This window comes from Pecten maximus, chromosome 19 (assembly GCF_902652985.1).
Source record: "Pecten maximus chromosome 19, xPecMax1.1, whole genome shotgun sequence".
Classification (NCBI taxonomy): Eukaryota; Metazoa; Mollusca; class Bivalvia; order Pectinida; family Pectinidae; genus Pecten; species Pecten maximus.
Window position 1 is genome coordinate 11,938,096 of NC_047033.1, and position 13,957 is coordinate 11,952,052.

Here is a 13,957-nt window from a genome sequence, read left to right on the forward strand (position 1 = left end):
AATGTAAAATGTTTTTATCACTTTCTTTGTGAACCGATATGGATTCTTACTTTATTTTATAAGTAACAAAGTTTTTTTTATTGCTGTTTCCATGTATCTGAACAGTATCATCTTAATAAATATGTTTACAATAAATTACAAAAATGTTAGTCGAAGTTTTGTGTTGTCAGTCCTATACTTGCAGCCAAATTCTGTTAAATACTAGTACATTGCAGTTGGAAGTAAACTTGACATTTTTGTGGAATTTGATAAATCGGAAGAAGAGTCTTTTCTGATTTACACATTTGATTTGGCAGTGTAACACTTTATAACAGCTTAGGGTCAAGTTATGTTCTGGTTTATAAGTCTAAATATGAGACTATTAGATATTTTAAAATTGGAGAGTTTGAAACGTTTTCAGACCATTCGTATTTACTTGATGTACCAAAGATTGTAATGACAACTTTCCTGTAGAAAGTGAGTTATCTTATGCTACGCGATGGAATCCGGATAATGTAGAGGTAATAAAAAAATTGATTAATGAATATGCTCACCAGTTGATAGACACTTGTGTAAGAGGTAGCCTGTCTTTTGTTTTTGTTTTAACGTCCTATTAACAGCCAGGGTCATTTAAGGACGTGCCAGGTTTTGGAGGTGAGGGAAAGCCGGAGTACCCAGAGAAAAACCACCGGCCTACGGTCAGTACCTGGCAACTGCTCAACGTAGGTTTCGAACTCGCAACCCAGAGATGGAGGGCTAGTGATAAAGTGTCAGTACACCTTAACACTCGGCCACCGCGGTCTGTCTAAGGGTAACATGAATGGCAGCGTCGTAAAATGTTCTGATATGGTGAGAAACATTGTTGAACCACATTGTTATCTACGGTAGCCTAAGACGGCCTGACAAATCACACATGTAATATGAAACATATCAAGTTGATAAATCTAAAGACAAACCTTAGTTCACAGAAACAAGTCATGTAAAATTAAAAACAAAACATATAAAGCCGCTCACTCAGTTTTAATAAAGTTAAGTCTAGAGCAAATCATAGATGTTTGATTTATGAGAAAAAGATGTATAACAAGGGCCTTACTGTACCAAATTCATCCTGACATCCATTGACTTATTTGCATGAAAAAATCTGCAAAGAAATAAGGAATTCATTCATGCATCAATTCTACAATATTCTAAAAGAAGATGTTTGATTTCTCTGCAATTACAGGAGGTATCCCAGGAGAAGTAGCCATAATGAATGGATTGTCAGTGAACCTTCATCTACTGCATGTAAGTAACTTATAAACATCGCATTTTACAGTAACCCGGGCGCTTTTATCCGCGCACACAAGAGGGATTAATACAAGTTTAAATAATTTATTTCGAAAAAAAAAAAAAATGAAAGATGTAAAAAATATTTTTGTTTTGTTTGATAAAAATGATGTTCCCTCGACTAAAGGTACAGATGTTTTAGTAAGCTTGAACTGTTTCTAAGTAAGCGGAAAACCATGTATTTTACATACTTTGTGTGTGATTGTGTATATATATGATCCCAAAATTAATTCATAGTAAATAGTGGTACCGAATCCCGATTGCCCTGGGGTCTAACGATTACTGAAGGTTTAAATATTGGTGTTGTTAAGATACGAGGGTTTCCGTAGGATAACGTATGAACCATATGTAAAACTACACCGCCATATCACAACAATAATGCTGTTAAAACCAGATTTACGCAACATGACGAAGACCCAGAACTCGTCAGATAATATATGAATGGGACTCAGCTCTTCCATATTATCCCTTTTTAGTGAATAAACAAATGACACGTTTGGGTATATTTTACAGGTGTCCTTTTATCGACCGACTACCAAACGTCATAAGATTCTGTGCGAGAGAAAAGCATTTCCATCCGACCATGTAAGTATAAATAGACATTATGCATAATTCTCCCTTCGTAAACTTGATCTGGGTTACTTACGTTAGGTCAAAGGTTAAGTGATTAAAGTTCTCATGCAACAACATTGAGACTGTCTTTAAGCAGCCTTTCCTTCAGTTTAGAATCTTAATGATGTTTTACCCTGCATGTTTATATCTTAAAAGGACCACGAAACTTAACGAAAATTTGGGTTCATATTGAAAAGATGTGTTATTGTTGTTTATGGGGCAGAACAATGAAATAAAGCTTCTGCAAAAGCTGATATTTGTTTGACTGCACATTTCAAAAAGGTCTTACGAAAGCTGTATGCATTTTGTTAGTGTTTGTGATCAAACACTTATTTATCGAAACATGAATGTTCTGCCTATATCTTTGTTCTAATAATTGCAAAAAATGAATTACTCATGGCTAGATAATACCATTAATACTGATTAAAGTATATCCATTTTCCTCCGTCTCTTTTTATTTTTTAGTACGCATACCAGAGTCAAATATCCCTCCATGGTTATGATCCAAACACAAGTCTGATATTTGTGGAGCCTCGTAAGGTAAAAATATGGCTTCGATTAGGAACATTAAATTGGGTTTAACATATAGAAATGCCAACGCCTATTCCGTAACAAATGTTATAAAAACGCCATTCACCTCGGTTCATACTTGAAAAGAATGTTGAAAGAAGGAAGCTTAAGCCGAATGGAGTTACAAGGGGTGCGAGTGACGAGTATGCACAATAGTCTACTTATGAGCGATGACATATGCATTCTTGTAGTACCTAGCGATTTGTGTTCCTACAAAACACGGTTGTTAACACTTATTTCTTGTGATTATGATTTATCAAATAAGAAATGTTGCGCTTGATATTATTTTCAACAGTGCTTGCTAAGCAACATCTTTATCTATTAAAATCATAGCACGCGTTGGTTTAATTTTTTTCTAGATGTGGCAATTGGAAATTTGATAACGAGGTCAAAATTCTGAAAACTAGAATAGAGTAAAGGTCAAATATAGGTAGGTTAACATTGGCATACAATTTTGAAACATTGGTAAACGAATGTTTTGCAATCCTCAATTCATGACTGGAATATGTATAACATTACACTGTAAATGTTCTATATTGGTCTCTCGACATCGTAACAGTATAATCTATTTTGTTATAAATGTGTGTTCCAATACATATGTAACAGGGCGAGGAAACATTAAGAATGGATGACATCCTCTCAGTGATAGAGCGGGAGGGCGAGTCTGTAGCGGTGATTTGTCTTGGTGGCGCGCAATTCTTCACCGGTCAGGTCCTTGATATACGAAAAATAGCACAAGCTGGACATGATAAGGTAAGTCAGTAAGATGTTACTAACATGTACAGCAAAACCGTAATTCTAGCAGGCATTTGACACAACAAGACATATCTTCACGGAGACCCGGTATTCCGGAAGGTTTAGCGTCTTAGTGATTGGCGCCACCATCATCCATATGTCTGACTTTCGAATTTTCTCTGGAGGTAGCATTTCATTGGATTCGTGTTTCTTAGTCCTATTAAAGGGTAAATCTGATCGATATAGTCTATTTTTTGTTATTTTTTGTTATTTGAATATAGCACATCGTCAATATACATTTTTACCTACATGTTATGTTGAATGACTTTACAAGGTCTATTCTACCTATTCTACTCTTCAACACAATCAGGCTCGCATGAAAAAGGTCGGTCAACAGAGTCGCACAGCTTGTTTAACCGATACGTTTTGTACTTGTTTCTGTTTCAGGGATGTTTTGTTGGTTTCGATATCGCTCATGCTGTTGGTAATATACCTCTGTATTTGCATGACTGGGACGTTGACTTCACTTGCTGGTGTACTTACAAGGTATGAGTATGGCTTAGTGAGATGAAGTTATTATCTATATTGGGGTGCCTAGAAACGTTTTGTTTAGACAAAGACTTATTCCCTGATCGGATATAGATATATATGGAATAACATGCTTAAACACATTCTTCATCTAGCACTAAAATTGATATCGAAGTAATAACATTTTTATATCGTTTTAACGATAATGTACTTTCCTTTGCACATCTTCATCTAGATTTAACATTTCTTTCGACCTTTATCGATTTTCGATCGTATCGTAAAATCCCTTATGAGTCCCAGAAGGACGAAACAACTATAAGGCAGAGTTTAATTAATTTCAGGTCTATTGAATGTAACACATAATTTCTTTAGAAAGATATTAATAATTTGGTTTGGTTTGGTTTATTTTGTTTAACGCCCTATTAACAGCTAAGGTCATTTAAGGACGGCCTCCCGTACTTGCGACATGCATGCGTGTGTTGAGTGCATATGTGTGTTTTGGGAGGCTGCGGTATGTTCGTGTTAAGTCTCCTTGTGATAGACCGGAACTTTTGCCGATTTATAGTGCTATCTCACTGAAGCATACTGCCGAAGACACCCAGCAGCACACCCCACCCGGTCACATTATACTGACAACGGGCCAACCAGTCGTCCCACTCCTTGTATGCTGAGCGCTAAGCAGGAGCAACAACTACCATTTTTAAAGACTCTGGTATGTCTCGGCCAGGGGACAGAATCCAAAGCCTTCCTCACAGGGGCGAACGCTCAACTAAAGGCCAAAAGTGAGGCATTGTCAAGGGAGACGTTAGGAAGAACAAAGTTGCTAAGAAGAGAAAAGATAAGATCCCAAATTTAGTCGCCTCTTACGATCATGCAATGGGGGCAGCAGGTACAATGCCTACGCCCTACCTGCAGGGCAGGGTATTAATACACTCTATGTCTATTGTACAATGTATGAACATCTTTTTTTATTTGTTCTTTCCCGTTGACTCCTCAAATGAAAATAATTAAACCAATTCATTTGTGCGGCGACTTAATTACGTGATTTCAGACCTAATGACCTTTTTGCGGCGATTTACTTGAAATGATTTACATTCATAACAATTCTACGGTACATGTGATTGAAACTATTTCACTACGATTCATTTTCGCGAATTTTTGTCGCACGCGCAATAGGCGAAACTTTATCGCACGCAAAAATAAGTTGATTTACAGTATACGTCCAAAACAACTACTTACATAAATGGAAAGGATGACTTAGTACATGCAAAATAAGAAATCCTGAACACGGCGCCATAATATTTGGTTGTGTTTATCCCGGTATCTTTTGATTTGAGGAGTTTTGTTTTCGCTTTATTGAGCTAACAAGGTTAATATTGGTTATCCATTTTCTGATTTTGTTGTTTTGCGGTTTAATTTCCAGTACATAAACGCGGGTCCAGGGTGCTTGGGCTGTATCTTCTTACACAAGATGCACGAAGAAAACGGCTTCCCAAAATTGCTAGGCTGGTGGGGACAAAAGATGGAGAGCAGATTCGAAATGGACAATAGTTTGTATAATTAAGCATACAGTACGAAAATATATGTAGTTTTGTTTACATACATATAGTTTTAACAACCTGTATAACAGGGGCATTTTAAATAACTAAAAAGACATATTTATCAAACATATACTTTATAAGTAAGCAGTTATCTTGATTCTGTCTTTCTGGTCACACGATGATATATAGAGCATCAGATAATCAGGCCTGCCCCGGCGTGTATGCGTTGGGGCATATAATCTTATATCGTTCCAATCTTGTTCCGTAGTAAACAAAGATTTTTTAGGGTCTCTCACATCAATGAAAAATCAACTCACGTTTAGCTTTCGACAACCACCTGGTTGGTTTCTTTAGATCTAACTGTAGTCAGTGATGAGCTACATACAAATCTGGTGTAGGATTCACTCTCGTGACTCAGGGATTAACCCGAGTCATGCTACTGAATCAGGCTGACAGATACTGGATGTAGATGATTCCCCTCTTTAGGACGTGGTATTACCTGGAAATCCATTCGACCTATACTGACATGACGAATGTCTTTGGTTAAAAAGGAAAACGATTACTCCCTCACAGCACCTACTCTTATGATCCTTGTATTTTGAAAGTTCTCCATCGAATTGTATGTTCATATTTTAACTGGTTTTATCGATATGGAATTATAATTATGATTACATGTCAGTATTTTCTGTTTTTGCAGTAAGCATGTCTTTGCTTATCCATTACAAATGGTTTCTATATTTTGTATACAAATATAATCGAATCAGAAAGCAGGAATAATTATAGGCAACTTTAAAATGTATGTACAATATTGACAAGCATATTAACAGGTCAGTGCATTTTTTTTCAAATAAAGTGTTATTTATAGCGTACTTTTACAGTAATGAAAACATTTCGAAAATTTCAAATCTGTTTCACATTAACGACAAATAAGGTATTGATCATTGTAATAAGAATTTCTATCTAAAGTCATTTAGGATCTTCATTTGAAAGAATTGAATGAATGAAAAAAAAGAGGAAAACACTAACTTAACATTGTTTCGTTTTCACTGTTATAACTGTAATTAAGGAGTTATTTGAAATTCAAAAGAATGTGTTATACTTGTTATGCCCCAGTCATGGAATTGTGAGAGGGGCTGGGGATAGGGGCATATAGTGTAACCAATGCCCGTCCCGTCGCAATGTATTTAGCTAATATCAGGAACTGGTGATGCAATCCTCGCCAAATTGTGGTTCGGGGTGTCAAGTGGCAGCGGGGGCATTAATGTCTTACAGACATTATCTAGTTTCTCATTACGCATTACATAGTTATTTCAATACAACCAGAGGATACGAATAAATATATTTTAGCCTGGCGTTTAAATGTCGCACATTGTAAAATATGTAAAAGTTCTTTGGTCAAACACAAAATTGATCATTCCGATATCCAGCTTGATTATCCTATATACATCAGTATATTAGAACATTGATATGTAAATATATAGAGGACATCTACCAGTGTCTACAGCAATACAAACGATTGCGGCTAACATTTTGATATATTCTACAAGTGCGCTGCACGAGTTAAACATATCATAATATTAGCCACATGAGTGATATGTATTTTGCATTACTGAAGATACTGTTAGATATTCTGTTTTTTGTTGTTTTTTTTTTTTACATTTGTTACATTTCAACATTAGTAAGCAGTGATTTGATTGATCAAATAAGAAAAAGTGATACTTTTCACTTTTTCACTACTGAAAAATATCACTTCTAAAGAATAAATAATTCTCAAAGTTTCACTGGTACAAATAAAATAAATACCAAAACCATATCTACACTACCATGATATATAGTATATATTTTACTGTGGGTTAATAGGTTAATGTTAAGTATCGACATTATTACACGTATACTGTAAATAACTTATATCTTGCATTGGATTTATGTGTGCGTTACTAGGGGAGGAGAGTCAATCGCGAATTCAAATCCTTCGCGGTTATTTGTACGTGAATAACATCTTTGTGTTCTCGAGAAATCGTTGCCGATATATCATTCATAGTCAATAATTATAATAGGTCATCAGTCGGGAATTTAAAGTAATTTGTAGATCAGTGTGTTGTTCCGAAAATCATGTATTCGCGAATATGCCTGAGGAGGTAATCTCGCGAAATCAATTATTTGTGGTTTACTGTACGTAATAGCTGAGACTTATGAACAACACTCTCTCTTATTGTTAATACCAAGTATGACAGTGGCAGCCATCATATATACATTTTCATGATTGTTTTACATTTTTTGAATATCCTATTTCCTCACTGAGAAATGTTTTACCAAATATTTTCAGCAATGAATCTAACTCCTGGAGCTCGTGGCTATAGAATCACCAACCCGCCACCACTATTGTGCGCATCCCTAAAGGCCAGTCTCAAAGTAAGTCTAGGGAACGAGACACTCGGTAATAAAGACAACTTTAATGATTTAGAACCCGGTCAATTAATAACGAAATATCAGTATTTTATGCATAGATTTTGCACATAACCATACCTAAATCATAAATGACAATTATATTGACTGATTGAGGATTAAATAAAACCTGATGCATGCTTGAGAAACACAGCCAACTTTGAAATCTACATATTACCGAAAAACGTAAAAATAACTCAAAACGGATGCCATTCTAATACGATTCGTTTGCTATATTATTTTAGACGCGTGTTTTGATTGGTTACGGCCCATGTTCTAATCTGCGATATATATAGTCATTTATTGATTGAAACGTTCATTCCGTCCGTGTGTAGGCAGCTAGCCAAGTAAAATCCAAAATGAAATGGAACAAGTTCACACAATTTCACATAACGGTTGGGCCTATAGAAACACATCAATACTGATTTTGTTAAAACGTACATATCGCTATGCATAAATCAAAATATGTCGTTACATCTGCGGTAATCAGGACTTTCACAACAATCCAAACACACCGCTTCATCAACATACAGATCGAAGTCTCGCTAGTATGGGCGTGGCCAATTGACCGACTTTGAAAGCTTCTTTCTGATTGGTCAGTCCGCTACAGTATGACAGGTCACTAGCGAGGTCATAGAGTACTTAACAGCGTACTACAGCGATGCAAAACAATGTTAACAATAAATGTGTTAGAATGGGGATAGTACGTTGTTTTTCGTGGCTATACTGGCGATTAATTAAAACATGAAATTTGGTTTAAACTCTCGACCTATCGGTCTCAAGTTCAAACCAAATTTCATGTTCTAATCGCCAGTATGGCCACTCAAAACAACGTACTATCCTCTAAATAGACTGTCCAAATAAGCATCGAAACATCCGCAGACGTACCCGGATTACAAGACCATTCATCGAACACTTTTGATATTATGTCGCGCGAGGAAATAGACCAATGGGATTAGGAAGTTGACAATGAAACTACATAGTCTTCCCCAACCTGCATATCTCGTAACCTTGCGTTGATATTTTTTCTGACACGGATATCATGACTATAACCATATCTCTTTCTCAAATTTGTAGAATTTGTCCTACTTTGATTTTTTTTTCGGTTCAGCTTTTGAACCTTTAAACTATAGGAAAATAAAAATACAATTATTAAACATTATACAGATATTTAAGAAGACTAACATGGAAGAAATCCGCTCCAAATCGAAACTCATGACAGCATATCTGGAGACCCTCATCCTGCAGAGAAAGGAGCGCAGCACCAGTAGCAACTGTGTACCCGTCATCGATATCCTCACACCGTCCGACCCAGAACAGAGAGGAAACCAGATGTCACTAAAATTTCCAAATAACGACATTGCTGCTATTTTTGAAGAACTTGGAAAGAGGGGCGTGGTGGTAAATATACCAAATGTGCATGCATCCTGAACATCCAACAACCCACAAATAAACAAATAAATAAGAAAGTATAAAAATGAATAAAACTTCTATAGACAATTGATGAATGAGTTTTAAACCAATTATATGGCGAGATAAATATATACGCGAGACAAGAGGCCCAGGGGCCTTAACGGTCATCTGACTCTAAATTAAAGACCCTTATAATATTGTAGTATGCGTTCTCTGCAGGTTTAGTGGCACTGTTGGCCATGGCGGCCATCTTGGATTTCTGACCTACCTTAAAAATAATAACACTTGGCCATGACCATCTCAGGATAATTTCTGGTAAGTTAGAGCCAAATCCCACGGGTGGAATTTGAGAAGAAGTTTGAAATGCGTGTTGTTCAAAATGGCCGCAGTGGTTGCCATTTCAAAGTTTTTACGAAGCCGAAAAATAACAACACTTTGTTGGGTCCCCTTCCTTAACATCCTCACCAATTTCCAGCTCAATTGCACCAGTGGAACTGGAGAAGAAGTTTAAAATGTGTTTTTCAAGATGGTTGCCATGGCGGCCATCTTGGATTTCTGACCGACTTGAAAAATAACAACACTTGGTCAGGACAATCCCAGGATCATTTCTGGTAAGTTAGAGCTGAATCCCACTGATGGAATTTGAGAAGAAGTTTGAAATAGGTGTTGTTCAGAAGAACCATGATTGCGCAATCATGTTACAAAATGGCTGCCGTGGCTGCAATGTCGAAGTTTTTACGAAGCCGAAAAATAACAACACTTTATTGGCTCTCCTTCCTTAACATCCTCACCAATTTCCAGCTCAATCGCACCAGTGGAACTGGAGAAGAAGTTTAAAATGTGTTTTTCAAGATGGTTGCCATGACGGCCATCTTGGATTTCTGATCGACTTGAAAAATAACAACACTTGGTCAGGACTATATCAGGATCATTTCTGGTAAGTAAGATCTCAATCCCACTGGTGGAATTTGAGAAGAAGTTTGAAATAGGTGTTGTTCAGAAGAACCATGATTGCGCAATCATGTTACAAAATGGCTGCCGTGGCTGCCATGTCAAAGTTTTCACGAAGCCGAAAAATAACAACACTTTATTGGCTTTCCTTCCTTAACATCCTCACCAATTTCTAGCTCAATCGCACCAGTGGAACTGGAGAAGAAGTTTAAAATGTATTTTTCAAGATGGTTGACATGGCGGCCATCTTGGATTTCTGACCGACCTGAAAAATAACAACACTTCCTCAGGACCATCCCAGGATCATTTCAGGCAAGTTTCAGCTCAATCTCACCAGTGGAACTTGAGAAGAAGTTTCAAATGTGTTTTCAAAATGGCGGCCATGGCGGCCATCTTGGATTTCAGACTGACCCGAAAAATAACAACACTTGGTCAGGACCATCCAAGCATCATTTCAGGCAAGTTTCAGCTCAATCCCACTGGTGGAACTTGAGAAGAAGTTTGAAATGTGAAAAGTTTACGCACGGCGGACGGCGGACGGCGCACGGCGCACGACGACGGACGAAACATGATGACTATAGGTCATCCTGACCCTTCGGGTCAGATGACCTAAAAATAGACCAATGGGATTAGGAAGTTGACAATGAAACTACATAGTCTTCCCCAACCTGCATATCTCGTAACCTTGCGTTGATATTTTTTCTGACACGGATATCATGACTATAACCATATCTCTTTCTCAAATTTGTAGAATTTGTCCTACTTTGAATTTTTTTTTCGGTTCAGCTTTTGAACCTTTAAACTATAGGAAAATAATTATACAATTATTAAACATTATACAGATATTTAAGAAGACTAACATGGAAGAAATCCGCTCCAAATCGAAACTCATGACAGCATATCTGGAGACCCTCATCCTGCAGAGAAAGGAGCGCAGCACCAGTAGCAACTGTGTACCCGTCATCGATATCCTCACACCGTCCGACCCAGAACAGAGAGGAAACCAGATGTCACTAAAATTTCCAAATAACGACATTGCTGCTATTTTTGAAGAACTTGGAAAGAGGGGCGTGGTGGTAAATATACCAAATGTGCATGCATCCTGAACATCCAACAACCCACAAATAAACAAATAAATAAGAAAGCATTAAAATGTTTAAAACTTCTATGGCCATTTGATGAATGAGTTTTAAACCAATTATATGGCGAGATAAATATATAATATCAATATCCTTGTCAGCATTAAAATGCAATTACGCATCGTCATTCATTGTATAAAATATGTCACGTTTTTTTTTAAAGATTATAGAGTTGAACTACAATATTTTCTTTATTTCCAGTGTACCATCAGAAAGAATTCCGTTATACGTATCGCCATGTCTCCCCTATACAATTCCTTTGAGGATATACATCGTTTTATGACGTATTTGGACCAATCAATCCTTGCTGCAGCCGACAGATAATTAATCAATTAGACTAGACAGTACATTGAAAAATTCACTTCTTGTAATTGTTTTGTTATCAAACTATAGTTTGTTAGATAAAACCAATACAACTTTGTCAAGCATGTTGTTTTCTAATGAAATATATATTTCAATATATGTTATCGACGACCACTTTGTCGTCATACAAATTTTATTTTATCTTTAATTATCACTTATAAAAGACATAATAAGTAATTTTCACACTAAATTCTAACAGGAATTACGTCATGTTTTTTTTTTCTAAAGAATATAAATGGACATATACATGTGTATTTATACGGCTCACGGCTCAACTGGCGGGTTGTGGTCACGGAAGCTGTCGCTGCTTGAGTAATAGGATGTTGTTATGGACTATGCAGACCATGATGCTGTACATTGTATATATAGTGTAAATAAAGTTATAAATAAAATTTAATTGTGGATTGTTTTATTCTGGAAATCTCATACGGATCACATTACAATATTTGACTTAGCGTTTTTCTTGTTCGGATCATTGTGGTATATCACGATTGCGCTAATTTACACTTTCTAATATATCATTCATATTGCAAATATCATAGATGTACCATTTAGCATTGCACTAATGTTTTAAAAGGCAGCTAATTAATTAGCTTAATTTATGCTTACAAAAACTTAAGAATAATAACTTATTGATAAACTTGAGTTTAATATTATTAGTTTGTTGTATAATGTAATGAGGCACAAGTTCTAATTTGTTTACTGATTTGCCAAAAATGTATGGGTTAAGCATCTTTAACATGAGCTTATTTGTAAAAAGTATGGGTTAAGCATCTTTAACATGAGAGATTTGTAAACAAAGGGGTACATAATTCTAGTTAATCCGATTGGTCTAAAATCATAGCTCAATGTTACAGCCTTCGGCGCATGCGAGAGAAATCCTTTGTTTACGCAATTTTGATCATCATTTTTTTCATCAATTTAGTGCCTGTTGTCTATTTTATTACCCCACCCACTTGCCAACCCATTCAATATACATAACTTAAGTGTTGTGTATAACTGATTTAACTTGTGTTTTAGTTATGGCGAATTTTTACATCCCTACTAAGGCGAAATGTAATGTAACTTACTTGTGGGGAAAAAACTTTACTTTGAATTTATGCTTTGCTATGTAATTGTTTTAACTGTTCTAGAATTATTATCAAAATGTCACTTATGGTGGCCATTCAAATGTCTATATGTATTTTGTCATTTTCAAGTTTGAGGAACATAAGGATTTGTAATGCGCTAAAATATATGTGCGTGAAAATTAGTACATTTTCAGTACAGTATTTTTTTCTAACTCGATATTCACTTGGTGATATAGATTCACATTCTTGTAGATATTTTAACATTTGATTAACCTAACTCCTCTATTTAAGAAATAAACATTTGAACATGAATTAAGCTTCAGATCATACATAGGCTGGAACTCTCCCCCATTAACCTCCCTTTCGTGCGCTACACTTTGTAAGCTTAGCGAACCCCTGGCCGGGAATGGAGAACTTCGGGAGAGACCCAGTCTATATCGTGTACACTAAGGTTTGCACGGAATAATAAATGTAATAAATAACAACAATCAGCAAACAAAGGGCTTATTTATTGGTATTTAGAAACAAAGACCACCAAACTTTAGAAAAACTTTTAGGTGAAAAAAATATCTCAATATACAATATCAACGAAGTTCAGACATGGGAATTTAAATTAATAAAAATGCGAAACAAATATTGACATGGCGGAGAAAACGAAAAACCATAGTGAAAGAGAAAAATCTAATAAGTAAATCATTAATATGCTCACAAGCTATGTATAAATAATTATCTCAAAAGATAATTCCTCAAGAATACAAAACACTAATAAATAATTATTTATATAATTCTGTTGAAATGTAAAATAAATAAAGTCTCAAAACTTACCTGTTACCAATTAAAGGTACATGCTGGTTGGATATGTTCGATATAGATATACTTTGTCAAATAAAAAAAACCCACTTAAAATGGTATACAAACTAATACATAGTGAAACGAAGGCAAAGAATATGGTAGGGAAGTATTAGCTACAAATATATGATAAGGCATTGGACATAGATTATTTTCTATGCAAAAGCAACGCAACCAAAGGGTTTGATATCGGCAAGATATTAGACATTTACAAACAAGCATTCATAATCTGGCAGTCAATTATTCCAAAAAGTTCCAACTCCACCAAACAATGCATCTTGGAATCAAATTTATTTGAAAATATAGAAATGCGCTTTAAAGCAAAACACTATTAATAAAACACTGTCGTAAAACTAGAATTAGTTATTTCTTTTATCTGAAACACCACCGAATAAATTCATTCAAATGCCAAAGCATAACAATGATCCGATTGAAA

The 13,957-nt window shown here is 35.7% G+C and overlaps 1 protein-coding gene across 1 annotated transcript; it reads left to right on the forward strand.

Moving 5' to 3' along the window:
* Window positions 1-1,172: 1,172 nt before the first annotated feature.
* On the forward strand, window positions 1,173-11,999 carry LOC117317299 (kynureninase-like). Its single transcript, XM_033872084.1, has 9 exons — window positions 1,173-1,263; window positions 1,819-1,890; window positions 2,383-2,457; window positions 3,094-3,240; window positions 3,670-3,768; window positions 5,174-5,300; window positions 7,618-7,703; window positions 8,904-9,137; window positions 11,441-11,999. The coding sequence occupies exons 1-9, from the start codon at window positions 1,177-1,179 to the stop codon at window positions 11,561-11,563; spliced, it is 1,050 nt and encodes a 349-aa protein (XP_033727975.1). The 5' UTR covers window positions 1,173-1,176; the 3' UTR covers window positions 11,564-11,999.
* The last annotated feature ends 1,958 nt before the right edge of the window (window positions 12,000-13,957 follow it).